Below are 17850 nucleotides of genomic sequence, written 5' to 3' on the forward strand. Positions count from 1 at the left end.
ATCAAAGAGGGCATCAGAACTCCTGGAACTGGAGTTGCAGATGGTTTTGAGTCATCATGTGGATGCTGAGACACAAACCCTGTCTTCTGCAAGAGCAACAATTCCCACAAACCTGTGAACCATCCCTCCAGGTCACCAAAACGATGAAATATACGTATGAGATAACCCAAATGGAGAAGGAATTAGGAAAAATCAGTTATCTATTTTATCACATTCTGGTGTCATGAATGGTTATAATTCATCTTGTCTATATTTTGTGTGTTTTTTCTCAATTGTCCTATTTCTCTGTGAGAAAGATAACAAAATATAATACTTTTACAAGAAAACTTTATAATTAAGCAGAATTTTTTTTTGTTTGTTTGTTTTTTCGAGACAGGGTTTCTCTGTGTAGCTTTGTGCCTCTGCTGGAACTCACTTGGTAGCCCAGGCTGGCCTCGAACTCACAGAGATCCGCCTGGCTCTGCCTCCCGAGTGCTGGGATTAAAGGCGTGCGCCACCACCGCCCGGCTTAAGCAGAATGTTTTAGAGTATTAACACAGGTTTCTGCAAATTTATTTTCTGAGGTAATGAAGGTAACTATTCCAAATGGTGTCAGAACAATGTGAACTACACACATTTATAAATGAATGTCCCCATATGACTCTCAGGGGACAGACTTTCATCTGGAAGATTATAGGATTATAAAAAGGAGTAAGGATGAAGAATAATTTTCTCTGAATTGATACACTTTATAGGCAACATGAAACTTTATAAAATTATTAGGCTTAGAATCTCCTTTAACTCATACCCTCAACACTACATATTTGCTATTTTCTGGGGTTTTTTTTTCTGGGTTAAGAAGAGAAACATATCTTGCATACATTGTTTTATTCTGATTAATCTGTATCAAGAAAGAAACAGGGTTGGGAAATGATAAATGTAGGTATGTGTGTGTTTGCATATAAAAGAGGAGAGAAACACAGAAAAGAGAAACAAATGGGGTGGATCTGAGTATCTTTCTATAAATAGATATAAGAAAAATATATTTACTTCTCAAAAAATTCTCTTTGTTCTATCATATTCCCGTTAAAGAGATAGCTCATATTAATATTAAGAATATATTTCAAAACATCTGTAGATCTTTGGTTAAATATTGTATTAACTGTTTTTCTTTTATTGTTTTGCAGGAAAACTTGTTTCTTTTTATTAAAATGTTCTTTAGGACTTTGCAAGGCCTGGGAATTACCAAGTCTTCTCATCATATGCTTAGTATTAGTGAAAATGCAACATTTTATAATATATACTAGATACTGTTGAACAAAAACTAATGTTAATTTAAGGTAAAAGTTGATGAACTTTTTTTCTTCTCTTCAGATTATTATCTGGGTCATGTTTTGCTTTGTGTTTCTTTCTGGAAATTTTTTGTGTAAACTAATTTTGGATGGATACATTAACACCTGGGCATGCAATGTTATTTTCATATTTGTCTGTAATATTAGAGATATTACTCTTATGTTCATTCTAGCCCTCAAACTTGTAAAGATTTTAAGAAATAATTGATTGACTTTTCTCCTCTTTAAAAGTGAATTCTTATTCAGTAAAACAATTTGAGATCACTAATATATACATATATATTAAATATATATATATATATATATATATATATATATATATATATGACAGGAACCCACTTGCTTCTGTTCATGTGCTCTACCGTAAGGACATCCACTGGAGTATGGCCAATCTACAGGAACCACACTAGTGAGGAAAACTAACTGCCTCTCTCAGCAACCATCAGTTGCCAATAGTTCCTCAATTAGTGGTAGAGCCTATGACATCTCCCCACTGCCTAGGATTCAGATGGAAAATTTGATGTCATGATATTGTTGAGGTCTTGTGCAGGCAACCATAACTGCTGTGAGCTAATGAATTTACTAGCTTAGTCCTTATAGAGAAGCCACTTTCTCAGCAGCCTTCTGCAAGCTCTAGCATTTACTGTCTTTCAATATCCTTTTTCTTGATGCTCCTTGAGCCTTGGTTGCATTTAGGGCTGAGTCTTCCACCATCACTTAAAACTGCTCTGTGGTCAGTTGTAACTCTCTGTATTGGTCACTCTTCACTGCTAATAGAAGCTTCTCTGCCAAGGAGTGAAAGTTGCACTAATCTATGAGTATAAAATTAAGTATTTGATATTATGTTCATCAAAAATAGCAATAAGTTTGCTCTATGGCTTATGACTGCCTTAGCCAGCTATTCTTCACCAGATTTACTGTGCTATTCATGAAATCCATTGCTGTGGACGATTGGTTGATAAACAAAGTGCTGATTGGCCAGTAGTCAGGCAGGAAGTATAGGTGGGACAAGGAAAGAGGAGAGAATTCTGGGAGTTGGAATGCTGAAGCAGGGAGATGCAGACCAGCCATCGTGAGGAGAAGCATGATGTAAGACACTAGTAAGCCACGAGCCACATGGCAAAATATAGATTTATGGAAATGGGTTAATTTAAGATATAAGAACAGATAGCACTTTGCTTCTTCCTATTCCCATGGGGTCCCCAGAAATCCACAAAGATACCTCCACAATAGACTACTGGCAATGGTCAAGAGAAAGCCCTAACTGGCCTACTCTGGTGATAGGATGGCCAAACACCCTAACTGTCATGGTATAACTCTTATCCAATGACTGATGGAAGTGGATGCAGAGATCCACGGCCAGGCCTCAGGTGGAGTTCTGGGAGTCCAGTTGTTGAGAAAGAGGAGGGATTGTATGAGCGAAAATTGTTGAGACCATGATTGCAAAAAGCACAGGGACAAATAGCCAAACTAGTGGAAACACATGAGCTATGAACCAATAGCTGAGGAGCCCCCAACTGGATCAGGACCTCTGAATAAGTGAGACAGTTGATTAGCTTGAACTGTTTGGGAGGCCCCCAGGCAGTGGGACCCAGACCTGTCCTTAGTGCATGAGCTGGCTGTATGGAGCCTGGGGCCTATGCAGGGACACTTTGCTCAGCCTGGGTAAAGAGAGGAAGGGACTGGACCTGCCTTGACTGAATCTACCAGGCTGAGCTGAACCCCCAGGGGAGTCTTTGCCCTGTAGGAGATGGGAATGGAGGGTGGGTTGGGGGGAGGGCGTGTGGGGGGTTGCAGGAGGAAGGAGAACAGGGGAATCTGTGGCTGATATGTAAAATTAAATTAAATTATAAAATTTAAAAAATTGAAAAAAAAAAGAACAGAAGCAAGAAGCCTGCCACGGTCATACAGTTTATAAGCAATATAAGTCTCTGTGTGTTTACTTGGGGGACGCTAGTGGGAGAGATTTGCCCAGACTGCCGGCAAGCCGGGACCCAGGAAAACTTCAGCTACAATCCATCTTATAATGTTGGCCTTAAATCCAATCAGAAAGTAGCTAGCTACTTTTATAACATTCATACCACTATTGAATTAGTTTTTAATAAAAATAATTTTTTTATTTTTCTTAAGGCAAATTAGAGTCAAAAAAAGAAAATTAGAATTAGAAGCAAAGAGTTGATCAAGCAGTGAATACATAGAGGAAATATAAACAAATGTGCACAGTTAAATAAAAGCAAAGAATCTGAGAAGGCTTGCTCCTATGTGGTTCCAATGGTCTGGCAGACTGGGAAACACTACATAGACAATCATCTTTTTGACAGAAGTTTAGTGGAAGGAAAGTAAGAATGATAGGGAGAAGGCAGATAGTTTGAAATTTTAGGGCAGAAAAATTAATATTACTATACTAAGGGTAGACACAGATATTATACTTTCGTCAATGGCTGCTCTATAAACAAAATTGTATAGCACATGGAGTGAATCCTAAGCTAAGGTGTGAAATTTAGCCAATAATTATATGTCAATATTGGTTAATTAGGTGTCACAAAATGTATCACATTTGTAAAATTCAGGTTATATAGGAATGCTATTTGCCTTTTCCTTTGTCTGTTCATCTAAAATTGTTTAAAATCTATTAACCAGAAAAATACTAAAGACAGTAATGAAATCCAGATAAGTATTTTCTCATGAACAGAAAAACTATTATATGGTTGTCATTTTGAAGGATTAGCAAAACTCATGAGAGACATAAAAATATGTGTAATGACAACAGGAAATAGACTCACCAAGAAAATTAACCACAGTGCTTATTTAAGAAGCTTTATATTTTGGAAAGAACAGAGACAGTAAACAGATACCTTAATCTTTATTTGTGTAAAATGTCATGGAGAAAACCCAGAGATGAATGTATCAATTTTCTGTTAAGCAGCCAAATGTTGCTCTAGGTGTTTTAATAAGAGTTTCTTTGATTCTGGAAACTGACTAGACAGGTGGTAGAGAAGATAAAATGTCAAGTGAATGTTGCAACAAGGCAGAGGTGACTAATAGCAAGAAACAACACCACCAGAAATCTAAGCAAAGTGGAGGTAGGAGAGTATAACATAGAGAATATAGTGTAAGCTTTCCAGATGTTTTGGTTAGAGAATGTGGTGCTTGTGATAAAGACTGGCTTAACAAACACTGATCCAAAACACTAGGGAAGTATCTTTTTTTAATGAATTTTCTTGTGTTCATTTCCACTTAGGTATACGTGTATATACTTGGAATATGGACTTAAGTGCAGGTGTTTGTGGAGGTCGGAAGAGGGTGTTAGATCCCATGCAACTGCAATTACAAGTGGTTATGAGCTACCCAATATTGGAGTGGGAAACTGAACTTAGGTCCTTTACAAGAGCAATACACATGCTTAACTACTGATCCATCTCTCCAGCTGAGGAATTTTCTCTTTGATCTGTGTTTGCTTCAATAGGTTCTGTTAGCTAAACAGCTGTAAATAGCACATGAGTCATCAAAATAATCTGCAAATGGAATTTGAAAAATGATTGTAGGGATAAAAGAAATGAAAGGTTTAAGAACCACCATGTCAATTACATTTAGTTCTTAAATAATTTTATCAAATTGTATTTATATGTTGATTAAGACAACGGTTTATTGGCAAAGTCCGAAAGGATATTGAAATCCAGCTCTCCAGCTCTATTTTATGGAGATAAAGTAAGCAATTTTTTCTCTGCTTCTCTTGGGAATCATAACTTATTATGGCAGATATTATTTCTAAAGCAAACATAGGGGACTCAGAAAGGTATAGAGAACTGAGAACTGGATGAAAGTCTTGAGATGTAAGGTATCAGATTCTCAGAAATTTGTTTTTGACTTGGGTACCCAGTTTTGAGCTGAAGAATTTTGCCACTCAACAGTAACAAGTGCAGATACAAAAAGTCTCCCAAAAGGGATGTTCTCTTGGGAATATATCTGTACCATATCTATATCATTTATATCAATATTTATCTTTCATATATAAATTATTCAGATATTTGAATTAATTATTGAATACTGAAAAAATATGAGGCAGACTTCTCTTCTATTTTTTGAGTCAGATTTGAATTTAAACACACACACATATGCATACATATATGTATATATGTGTGTGTGTGTATATATATATATATATATATATATATATATATATATATATATATATATGATTCTAAATAGTCTTAATAAAAACTCAGAGTCAGATATTGGGGTAAAAGTGTAGTTGGAGAGTTTTCTCTCTGGGACCCGCCAAGCCCCAGCAGTCCGACAGCCCATTTATAAAATAAACACACAAATGCTTATATTATTTAAACTGCTTGGCCATTAGCTCAGGCCTATCATTGTCTAGCTCTTACTCTTATATTCAGCCCATTACTATTAATCTATACTTTGCCACGTGTCTTGTGGCTCACTGGTACCTAACATCTTCCTTGTCCTGGCGGTGGCTGCAGTCTCTCCCCCGTCTTCCTCTTTCCTCAGTTCTCCTCTCTGTTAGTCCTGCCTATACTTCCTGCCTGGCCACTGGCCAATCAGTGTTTTATTTATTACCCAATCAAGCAACACATATAATATACAGAACATCCCACAGCATAAAAGCTGAAAGATCAGAGAAGCAAAGGAGCAGCCACAATCACTTCTTACCTCTCTGACTCCTCAGACTGAAAAGGGCAGAGATCTTGTTGACGCTCCACCTTACCACTTCCTTTCCCTGCCAGCCATAGCACTTCCTGTGTCTTGTCTGTACAGACCTCCAGACCTCTATGATTATCTAATGGCTAGCTCCACTTTCTGATCTTCAAGCAGATTTGTCAGAACACAAACAGAATATCACAATAATCAACCTATTTTATCTATCTATCTATCTATCTATCTATCTATCTATCTATCTATCTATATCTATAGATAGAGATAGAGATAGAGATAGGAGAAAATGAAAATATATCAGGATATAACTTGACATTTGGGAGCTTTAATAATGAGGTGATACTAGAGAATATCAAACTAACATGCAAGAATTTTGTCCTCATTGACTAACAACATGGTTCTTCTCCAAGGAGATATTAGTCAAGATCATGTGGAGCCATTCATCACACCCTACTTACAAATCATTTATTTCTTGTCCTTGGGTGTGTCCTAAGCTGACATCTAGTTGTGAGCAATCTGAGAATCATCACAGTGCCAGGAGAAAGCACCTGCGAAGCCAGAATGCTCTGCTCTGTCTACAGCAAGAGGAGGCCCCTTTCAACAGAGGAAACCTTGACTTCTGCATGTGCTTGGCAGAGATCATGTGGTTCTGTTGGAATGCTATAAGGTGGATCTAGCTTAAACAAACCCTTAAAAAAAGATCAAGAGTTTCAAAGCAAGGAAGAAAATTGAAATGATAGAAAAATGACTTTTATTTCAACAACACCAAGCATTTCAAAGTACATTGAAAAATACAGTCAGTGTACATGAAAGACCTGGATGTCTGTCATGTTTTAAAACAGCTGTATTTTAAAAAGCAAACAGATAGTTCCAATGACAGGACTGAGAGATGGTTTGGAATACTGAATGTTCTTCCACAGGATCCAGGTGTGGTTCCCAGCATCCACCTGGCAACTCTTGTCAGTAATTTCAGTTCCAGGGGATCTGATACCTTCTGCTGGCATCTTTGGGCACCAGAAATGAGAGTGCTGTATGCAAATATATTCAGGTAAAGTATCCATAAACATAAAATAAATAAAATAAAAATTAAGTTTAAAAAGACCCTACAGTTCTAATAAGCAGTTTCAAGCAGTCTTTCAACAAACAGAAGAAAATATTTCAACAATGAGAAAAAATAAGGCATTTCAACAAATAATAGGAAAAAAAATACACCTATCAATTTTAGATTTGAAAACTCAAATACTTGGAATTATTTTTACTATTGAGCTCAGTCAACATCTTCCACCGTAGAATTTTTAAAACTGATAAAATAATAGTTGAATTGCAAGGTGAAAAATTATGTTGTCTTCAATCTGAAATTCGGATAATGTTAGTCTAAAAGAAACATGAACATTTTCAGAGATGTGTGAAATGAGAAATCAGTACCCTGAACTTCATGTTGCAAATATCTTGAGGGCAAACTAGAAAATGTAGTTAAGTTACAAGAAGGAATGACTGAAAACCAATTTGGATGATGACATAAACATTTAGAAAAAAAAATACAATGGATTTAATGGGTAAATTGAAAGAAACCTGTGTGAAGACACATCAAAATTAAAATTTTAATTCTAAATACAAAAAGGGAATAAGTGATAACAGCAGGGATACGTTTTTTGTGTTTGTGTGTGGAGGTTCTATACACAAAGGAAAACAAATACAATGAAAATGAATTTCCCATCAGAAATTATGAAGAACAAAGGAAAAGGCACTATGATTCACAAATGCTGAAAGAAAAGAAATCTACCAACTAGGGTCTGTATCCAGAAAATACATTCTTTAGGAATTAACAGGCAAATAAGACATTCAGAGATGGTAAATAACAAAGATAACTATTTTGAATAGAGATGCCCTGTTATGTATAAAGAGTGATTCAGTATAAAATAGTTCTAAATTAAATAAAGAAAATACTTTATTCTCCTATTCCAGCCCCTCACCTATCCATCCATATCTATCTATTCTACTTCTTTTTCCTAATGAGATCTGTCTGTATCTGCCAGTCTTTTATTCTATATCCCACCCTATATAGTTCTACAGAATGTCACTTGGTTATCATTGACTTAGCAGCTAATATCCAGATGTAAATAAATACATATCATATTTGTATGTCTGTATCTGGTTTACCTAATTCAAGATGATCTTTTTCTAGTTTCATCAATTTACTTGCAAATCTCATGTCATATTTTAATGGCTGAGTTAAATTGTGTAAATGTACCACAGTTTCTTTATCCATTCTTCCATTAAGCGACATCTAGATTGTTCCCAGTTTCTGGCTATTATAACTAGAGCATCAATGAACATACTTGAACAAGTGTCTCAGTGGTAGCAAGAAGCATCCTTTGGGTATATGCAGAAGAGTTGCATAACTGGATATTGATGTAGTAGATTCCCATCTTCCTGAAGAACTGTGACATCAATTTCCATAGTGGCTGCACAAGTTTGCACTCCCACCATAAATGGATGAGTGTTCCCCTTACTCTACATCCTCATCTGCATGAGGTATCATTTGTTTTATTGAGCTTGGTCATTCTAACAGGTATAAAACAAAATCTCAAAGTATTTTTAATTTGCATTTTCCTGATGGCTAAGGATGCTGAACATTTCCTTATGTGTTTCTTAGCCATTGAGTTTCCTCTACTGAGAATTCTGTTACATCTGTACCCCCATTTTTAAATTGGATTATAGTTTTCTTGACATCTCATTTCTTCAGTTCTTCACACATTCTGGATATCAGCTCTCTATAGGATGTATATTTGATAAAAAACATTTTCCCATTTTGTAGGCTAATGCTTTGTTCTAATGATAATGTCCCTTGTTATGCAAAAGTTACCCAGTTTCATCAGGTCCCACTTCTTAATTGTTGATCTTAGTTCCTGCGCTAATGGTGTCTGTTCAAAAAGTCTTCTCCCATACTAATGAGTTCAAGGCTATTGCCATGTTCTCTTTTGTTTGCTTCTAGCGTCTTGGTACAGAAAGGTACTCCACATGTTACTAAGAGAGAAACATAAACACCAAGACAGCCACAAACCCTTTGATCTACAATCTTTCCTGCCTGCAAGATATGCTAGTTCAATGGTGGCACAAAGCTTGTACAAGTAACGTTTCAATATCTGATTTGTCTTAAGGCCCACTGCTTGAGATGGAATCCTGTGGGGCGTTTACCCAACCACCCCCACAGTTCCCCAGAGTTTTCTTGAGTGCGAGCAGCAGGAAATATTAGATAGAAGGATTTATTGCGGAGAATATCGCGGAGAGAAACAGATAGAAAATAAAGGATAGCCTCGAGAGGGCCTGGAACCTATTCCAACGGGCCCCGACTGTCTCTGCGCCAGGGTTTTTATAGAGACGCCAAGGGGTGGAGCAAAAGACCTCCTCCCCCAGCACAGCCAAGTGCAGACCATCCCAGACACCTGCACTCAGGCCCGTGGTCTAATCATCCTCTATGAGGACCTGCTGGGTAAAGCCACGAGGAACCCGAGAACGGGCTCCCACAGGTCCCCCTTTCTTAATATATAAAAAATAACTAATAATGGCTTACAGCAATCTCCATAGCTGTTATACCTCCCAATATGGGAGTAGAGGATGATAAAGATGGCATTTCTCTTTTGAATTAGGTCCAAGGTGACTACAGCAGTCTTAGCTGCCTCAAGCCCTTTCTAAGCCAAAAACTCTTAAGGCAACTACAAACTTAAAGAATCCCTTAGCTTCATCATTACCATTAACAGGTTAACATAAATATTGCTATACATAGTCACAATTCTCTCAATCTTATAACACAAAGCAAACTCTTAACAGAACCACTTGAATTAGCATATATGGTGCTAAATATAGTTAACAATTTTCTCCGCCTTACAACTTTAACTCAATCATTTGAATTTTCTTGCTAACAGAACATAGGAAAAACTTCGATGTATTCACATCAAACTTAAATATTTCCTTAACTCCACAAAACCAGGGTGCATTAATATCAATAAGTTTCTGCAAACATAATTCAATCTCATAACTCCTCCTTTTCTTTATAATTTTTTAAACAAAATCTCAAACCTAGTTAGAGGAACCCAAACATATATAATTCCTACAAACCCATATTGAAAAGCAATCTTCTCAATCTAACCATTAACACTTTGAAAACTTAGCAAAACATCCAAAAGCAGTTTCTTAATAAAACTCTTTACACTTTAAAAGTAGTCTCTTAATATACCCCATTTGCATTTCTTACTAACAACAACATGACATTAATCCACTCAAACAACTTTTGAAATTAGACTAAGGAATATTAACTCTCCCCCTTTTCTTTATAATAGAAAACCCAAACTTCTGTTTAAACAGTTCCGTTTGTAACACAAACCAGTTGCATAAGTAATTCCATTTTACATAAACAGTTCCACAAAACAATTCATGAATCACCAGTTAATAAAGCATATATGCATACACAAAACTGCATCTTGATTCTAGGTAGAAATAAATTTCTTCATTTAAACAGTTCCATTTTTAACCCAATTCCAGAAAACAGTTCCTAGGTCATTACTATAAGTAAACTCAATTGTCCCATTGCAATGAAATCTCTATTCATTTTATTTCTTAAGTCCCAAAATTCAAATGATAAATTCTGGTACTAGCCTTCCAAATATGAAGAAATCCATAACCAAAATCTTTCTGTAGTTTTATCTCATTTTAAGTTCAAAAAGTTCAAACAAGAAATAAATTCTGGTATCAGGCTTTCACTTCCAAATATGAAGAGACATTTTTCAACCAAAACTTTTTGCTGTTAAAAATTTTAGTTCAAACAAGCGTCTCTGAACTTATTCTCAAGCCAGAGACCTTTTTAGGTACAGTAGTATTCTAAACCGCACCGTTTTTGATGTTAGCTCAGGTTTTTCTGTGTTGCATCGATTTTCCACGGATCTCAGCTGCAGATGCCTTGTTGTGCTGGTTCTCGCGTCCACCATTCTTAGCTTCTTAGCGGCTTCTGGAGCTTTTGAAACCATTCAGACTGCCTACTTTGCAGTCTGCTGGGACACTAACCTTCTGTGTCTCGGGTTCTTTCACCATATACATTAGGAATAGATTCATGTTTAACATTTACACTTTCTTACAAATTCACATATAACATTAACATCTACTTATTTATACTATAGAACTACTTTAGCAAATATATTTCTTACTACTTCTTATGTATTTCTTATGTTCTTATTTAAACTTACATTTACAACTAGCATCTTTACTTATTACAAGCTTATTACTACATGTCTTAAAGGAACTCTATAGATCTATTTTACAAACTTTTATAGGGCTACCATTAGCATATATTTAACTTAGCAAACACCTAAAGATTTCTTAACACAGGTCTAACAAGAGAATTTTTACAAACTCACATATCTTATTTTCATGTTTTTCTACTTCTTACTCTTAATTATTATCACTATTAGAAAGATTTTCTTAACTAGACAGGAAGTACATACATCATTTCTAAAGTTTAGAGTGTATAGTCAGCTTTGTTATAAAGCACTGGGATTTAGTGAGTGTTGTTATAGAATTGTGATAGTTGTTGCTAGGGGACTATAACCTTCCCAGGATGATGCCACACTCCAAAGTTGCCAGTTCTCTCAGCCGTTCTGGACCGGCAGAGATGCACTGTTAGCGGTAAACAGTTTTTAACTAGAGGCTGTCCCTTCATCCAAATTCATAATAGTTTCCCTAAGTGCTTCAATTCTAAGACAACGTTCAGTGTATAAACTGCTTTCCCTTGTTTTAAGGATTTTAAAGTGGCTTGTTTGCTCTTATAGGTAGCTTTCTGTCATCCAGCTACCGTAAAAACTTTGCACAGCTATTAGGGTAAATAAGGCATTTTATCAACCGAGCCCCAAACTGCGAAGCACCTAGTTCCGTATCCTTTCAATTTTTCATTGGAACTGACACTTAGACAATTTTCCTCCTTATTCTTTTAAAAGCTGTATTTTAAGTTTACCATGAACGTATTTTCGAGCTGACAAAAGTGTTTCAGGGCAATGTCGCCATCTTTAGCGAAAAACTACCTTTCCCAGAATGCATTTCCCTTATATCAGTCCATAATAGTATCAGTCCCTTAAATCAGTCCTTTATATCATTTCCCTTATATCAGTCATTTCCCATAGTTCTTTTTGGGTCTGAGAGTCAACTTTTAAGTTCTTTTTTACCAGACTTGCTTACAAATTCTTGCCCGGGAGGTTTGAACAAAGTTTTTTGCTTTTGCAACGGGAGATTTGAACAGGCATTTTACATTTTTAATTATGGGACATTGGGAGGTTTCTGGTCTCTCCTCAGCTGGCTTTAACAGGTGTCTCTCCTTTAATTGACACTGGCCCCCAAATCAGAACTGCACCTGCCTCGTTAGCGCGCATTGAGGTGGGCAATTTCTGATAGCAACTTTCCTCGGGGCTTGTGTTTGTCTTAGCCAGTCAGTGAAAAACAAGATCATGCACTACAGCTTTTCCATAGCTCTTTCGGAGAGATTTTCTCCCACTGATTTATCTCATTTTGCTTGTTCCTTCCTTCCCCAGATGCAGAGCTTTAAATATCTGCGGCTCTGTACCTCTGCTAGCTGCCCTTGGAAGTAGGGGCTTTTTTTTTCTCCAAAATCTGCCTCAAATTCTAGCAGCTTTTCACAGGTCATGTATTTTCTGGGGAGGAATATGTCCCTTCTGTTTCTTCGGAGTCTTTTTCCCAGACAGTTCCCAGTTTGGTCTCAGTTTATCCCCTCTACCCCAGAAACAGTTTCCGACACTACAGTGGCGGCTTTCCCTGCTACTGAAGGTAGGGAGGGGCTTTTTGTCCGTTTCTGTTTTCAGGGTCTGTGTGGTTTGCGTACAGACTGAAAATCTAACAAGGGAGGTTTTTGCCATTTCTAAACTCCCATTAGGACAGGTGTTTTGCCTTATCAGACCTTCACCTGGCCCAGTCCCCCAGTGGGTTGCATTTGCTTGTCTGGGTGCTCAAGGACAGAGCTTATTCCAGAGGCAATCACCCCTCAGGGCTACACTCCCTCATCTCACTGGGAGTCAGTTCAAACAAAGCTTTTCTCAAAGAGATGCTTTCTGACTTTTACTCCTGGATAGTTCTGTTCTGCCCTGGCTGGGCTCTCTGACTCAGCAGCACAACTGCTTCAGACACAGTTCAGCTTTACCGTTTTCCCAGAAAGGTCCTTTCTCTAATAGGAAAGCTTTTTTCTCAGATTTCTTTTTTTCAGCTGTGGACCTATCAACCCAGGGCTTGTAGGAAAGTGGATAACTGTGCTGTTCCCACCGGCTTTAGTTTTGTTTGTTCATTAGCAATCTTCCCCCGGGTCCTGCACCTTCCTGCCTCAGCTCTGTTTACCACTGCAGGAACCCTAGTATCCCCAAAATTCACCCCAACTCAGAGACGCTGGCCAGTCGCCTCTGGGTTTTTGGTCAGAAGCAAGGATACAATGCTAACAGTTTGCATGCTTCAGGGGATCTTTGCATTAGGACGATTAGGAGACCTTTTCATTCTGAAATGCTCAACTCAGAAACAAAACCCTTGATGCCTCAGCTCGGTTGTAACTGAAAAGCTTGGCTTTTTTTGCTTTTCTCAGGTAAAGTTTCTGGCCCTTTTGGGCTCTCTGTAGCTCTTTACCCACACTCTCCCAAGCGTTTCCCTCAGGGTACTCTGACCCACTGTCTTTTACTGGCTTGAAGAGACAGAGCTTAGAGGTTTTTTAGGAACTTGTCCCTGCCTCCTGAATTGCAGGATTTTTAAAGCTTGACTGAAGGTGAAATTACCGTATTTAGCTGCTGTATAGTCTTTGCCAAATACCGCACAGCTATTAGGTGATATAAAGTATTTTTCCAAAGGAGCTAGTAAAGCCAAAAGCAGCACAGCTCCGAACTTTGTTTCCTCACTGTTTGCATTAACCAGTGACAAAACCTCAGAAACACTAATAGAGCCACTTTCCTTCTGGTTTCTTTATAGAAACGTCATTGGAGCTGACCCTTCCTTAGTTCCACGCTCCTTACCAGACGCTCCGGTAACCACCGAGCTTCATTCTCCTCTTGCGAAAAAACACAAACATGTCCTCGACCCCATATTAACACAGGATCGGGACCCTTCCATAATCCCGAGCAGGGATCTTTCCATTTCACTTGAGCAAAAGTCGCTTGGGTGCCACTGTGCCAAAATCTATCTGCAGCAGACTGTTCATAGACATCCATATTCAAAAAGTTCAGAACAAAAAGAGCATGATTTAATGCATTATGTGGTGATAGAGGGTAAATTTTTCCAATTTTTGAGGCTTTATCACCTTAGGGTATAAGACATGTCCTAAATAATAAAAAGGCGAGTGTCTTTGCACTTTCTCTGGAGCGATAATTAACCCTGCATAGGTAAGACAGTGCTGAAGCCGTCCGAAAGTGTCAAGCAAAATTTCTTCATCTTTATGCGCAAGCAAAATATCATCCATGTAATGAATAATATAAGCCTGTTGAACTTGCTCTCTAACTCTTTGGATAGCTTGAGCTACGAATTTCTGACATAATGTTGGGCTATTGACCATTCCTTGGGGCAAAACTTTCCAGTGGAATCTTTTCATTGGTTCTTTAAAGTTGACTGAGGGAACACTAAATGCAAATCTTTGACAGTCTTGGGGAGCTAAAGGAATGGTATAAAAACAATCCTTCAAATCCAAAATAATTTTATACGTATTTTCTGGTATAGCAGTAGGGATAGGCAATCCAGGCTGCAAAGCTCCCATAGGTTGTATGGTTTCATTAATCTTTCTCAAATCCTGTAATAATCTCCATTTCCCTGACTTCTTTTTGATGAGGAAAATAGGAGAATTCCAGGGAGAATTAGATGGTTCAATATGACCACTATCCAGCTGTTCCTGTACTAACTGCTGGACAGCCTGTATTTTTTCTTCTGTTAGGGGCCATTGATCTATCCACACAGGCTGATCGGATTTCCAGGTTATAGGATCTGCATGGAGTACAGGCTGCTCAATGACCCTTCCTAAAAATGCTCCATAACGTCCTTATCTTTAGGAGTTAAAGATGACATTTCCATTACCTTTTGGTCAGGAACTTCTTGTTCATAGATAGTTGTATCGGGACTATATAAATATATTCCCATACGGCTCATAACATCTCGACCCCACAAATTTACCGGCAAGTGAGGGACAATGTATGGCCGAAAAGTCCCTTCATGACCTTCCTCATCTCTCCAGGAGAGCTCATTGCTGCTCTGCTCAGGACTCTGAGTTTGACCAATCCCTTGCAGCTGTGTAATAGTCTCCATTTTGGGCCACATAGCAGGCCATTGACTAGCAGATATAACAGATAAATCTGCGCCTGTATCTAAAAGACCCAAAAAATTTTTCCCATTTATGACTAATGTAAGTTCTGGGCGTTGTGGTCCTATGGCTTGTAGCCAATAGGCATCTGACGAACCGAATCCAGCTTCTCCTCTCTTATCTCTTTTAATTGGATTTTTTGTTTGTATTTGAGGAAGTAAGATTAACTGTGCAAGTCTCTGACCGATCTTTATTACTGAAATTCTTGTGGGTGAATGTGTCATCACCTTTATTTCTCCCATATAGTCAGCATCAATCACTCCAGGGGCAACTAGAATTCCTTGCATGGTAGTACTACTTCTGCCCAACAATAACCCCACAGAGCCCTGTGGCAAAGGTCCATAAACACCTGTAGGGAGGGCTTGCATTCCCATTTCAGGGGTCAAAACTGTATAGATGGAAGAACTGAGGTCTAATCCAGCACTACCTGGTGTTGCCCTATAGAGGTCTTGAATATATTTCTTTGCCGGAGGATCGACTGCTGAATTACCCCAAAGATCTATTTTGTCGGGGCCTGGGGCGGGCCCCTCCGTCCGTTTCCCTGGAACGGACTCTTCTGGGTGTTTGCCCTTGATGTGCATTCGCTAGCCCGGTGTTTCCCTCTCCTACATCTTGGGCATAACCCAGGGTCTCTATTTGATCCGAAGCCCCTTCTCTTGCCAGGGCAACTTCTAATATAATGTCCCATCTGTCCACACCCAAAACAACTTCCAGGAGGTCCAGTATCTTTCCCTTGTCTGGAATTAGGGTGTCTTTGCTGGTACAGAACATCCCTAACCGTTTTTCCTTGTAATGCTGCGGCCATGACTATCCCTTGATTGTATGATGGTCCTATATCAGAACAAAGTCGGATATAATCAGAAATGTTTCCCTTTTTTCTAAAAGGGCGTATCGCGGCCTGACATGCTGCATTGGCGTTTTCATATGCAAGTTGTTTTACAAGTAAAAGTCCAGCTTCTGAATCGCTAATTAATCTGCTAGCCGTTTGCATTAATCTGGAAACAAAATCTTGAAATAACTCATCAGGCCCTTGCCTTATCTTGGACAGATCCTCAGTTTGTCTTCCTGATGATGGAAGCGTATTCCAAGCCCTTTTGGCAGCGGCCTGAACCTGAGCATACACCGCTATATCAAAGTTTAACTGTTGACCTGTCTCTCGATATGGGCCTTCCCCAGCGAGCATATCAAAGGTGATAGGAATCTGTTGTGCCCGATTTATTTCAGCTGTGGCCTGACACTGTTCCACGAACTCACTTTTCCACAGCAGATAGTCACCTCCAGATAGACATGCTCGGGCCATTTGTTTCCAATCACCCGGGGGCAAAACTTCTAAAGCCAGGCTTTCTAACAATGCTGTTGTGAAAGGAGCAGTTGGGCCATATTGACTACATGCTGTTTTTAACTCCTTAAGCTGTTTGAAAGGAATGGGAACATGCACTCTTATGATATTACCCTGGCGGTCCTGCTCTTCCAGGACCGGGAACATCTGAAAGCCTTGAATTTCTTCCCCCTTACTAGCAGCTTCCCGGAGGCTAGCTTGAAGAGGAGATGTAGCTTTAACAGAGAGGGTTCGCATTGCCTCAGAGGATTTCTGTGCTATGGCAATTACAGGTGGCTTTTCCATTCTAAAAGACGCCTCCCCAGGTGAGTCTAGTTCCACCCCTACAGAGGGAAGAGGAGAGACTTGGAGAGTTTCTATTTTTTGAGTAAGAGAAGTTACTAGGCTTTTCAAGTTTTTCAGTTCCTCCCTTGTCTTATTCCAAGATTTTTGTTCCTTAAACTTAGTGTCATGGCCAAGAGAAACCGGACCCTGTTTAAGCGGTGCTGTACAAGGGTTTTCAGGTTCTGCTGGTGGAGCAGAGGGTTGTGTCTCCACCTCATCTGCCTTAGGGAATGATCCCTCCTGCTTTTCAGGGTTAGGATCTAAATTATCCCGGATTAATGCCCACAGGCCAAGGGCTTCCACGGGAATATTTTCTGGCCCGTGTTTTTCATAGCATTTTTTTATTTCAACTCCAACTCTCTCCCAGGAATTCTCATTCAGCTTCCCATATTCAGGAAACCAGGGACACAATTCCTCTACAAACTTTAAGAACCTCTGTACTTGTTGTAGTTCCACTTTAATGCCTTTGTTTTTTAGTCTTTCTACAAGTGACTCTTCAAAGGTCTGCTTACTATTTTCCTGCCCCATTTTGATCAAGAGGTCTTTATTTTTTCTTAAAGCGACTCGCAGATAATTCTCTAATCTCCAGGTGATTCTAATCTTGTACTTCTGAGAGGTTAGAGGCTTTAGTTTTTAAGTTTAAGAGCTTTTGAGAAAGATGGAGGTTTTTAGAGAGATTTTCCCAAGTTTTCCAAGAAAAGCTTTTAGTTTAAGAGAAAGATTTTTTTTTCCGAGAGAAAGACCAACTTTTCCCAAAACTTCCCAACTTTAAACTTTTTGGCTTTTTACACCCCCATTTTTTG

General features: G+C 38.5%; 1 protein-coding gene across 1 annotated transcript; it reads right to left on the bottom strand.

Annotated features, from left to right (window-relative positions):
- Positions 1-15883: 15883 nt before the first annotated feature.
- Positions 15884-17575, bottom strand: LOC131923621 (endogenous retrovirus group K member 21 Gag polyprotein-like). Its single transcript, XM_059278744.1, has one exon. The coding sequence runs from the start codon at positions 17573-17575 to the stop codon at positions 15884-15886; it is 1692 nt and encodes a 563-aa protein (XP_059134727.1).
- Positions 17576-17850: the final 275 nt, after the last annotated feature.

This window comes from Peromyscus eremicus, chromosome 13 (genome assembly GCF_949786415.1).
Source record: "Peromyscus eremicus chromosome 13, PerEre_H2_v1, whole genome shotgun sequence".
Classification (NCBI taxonomy): Eukaryota; Metazoa; Chordata; class Mammalia; order Rodentia; family Cricetidae; genus Peromyscus; species Peromyscus eremicus.

Coding starts and splice junctions, on each gene's coding strand:
- LOC131923621 (XM_059278744.1), bottom strand. CDS start 17,575: ATGGGGCAGGAAAATAGTAAGCAGACCTTTGAAGAGTCACTTGTAGAA.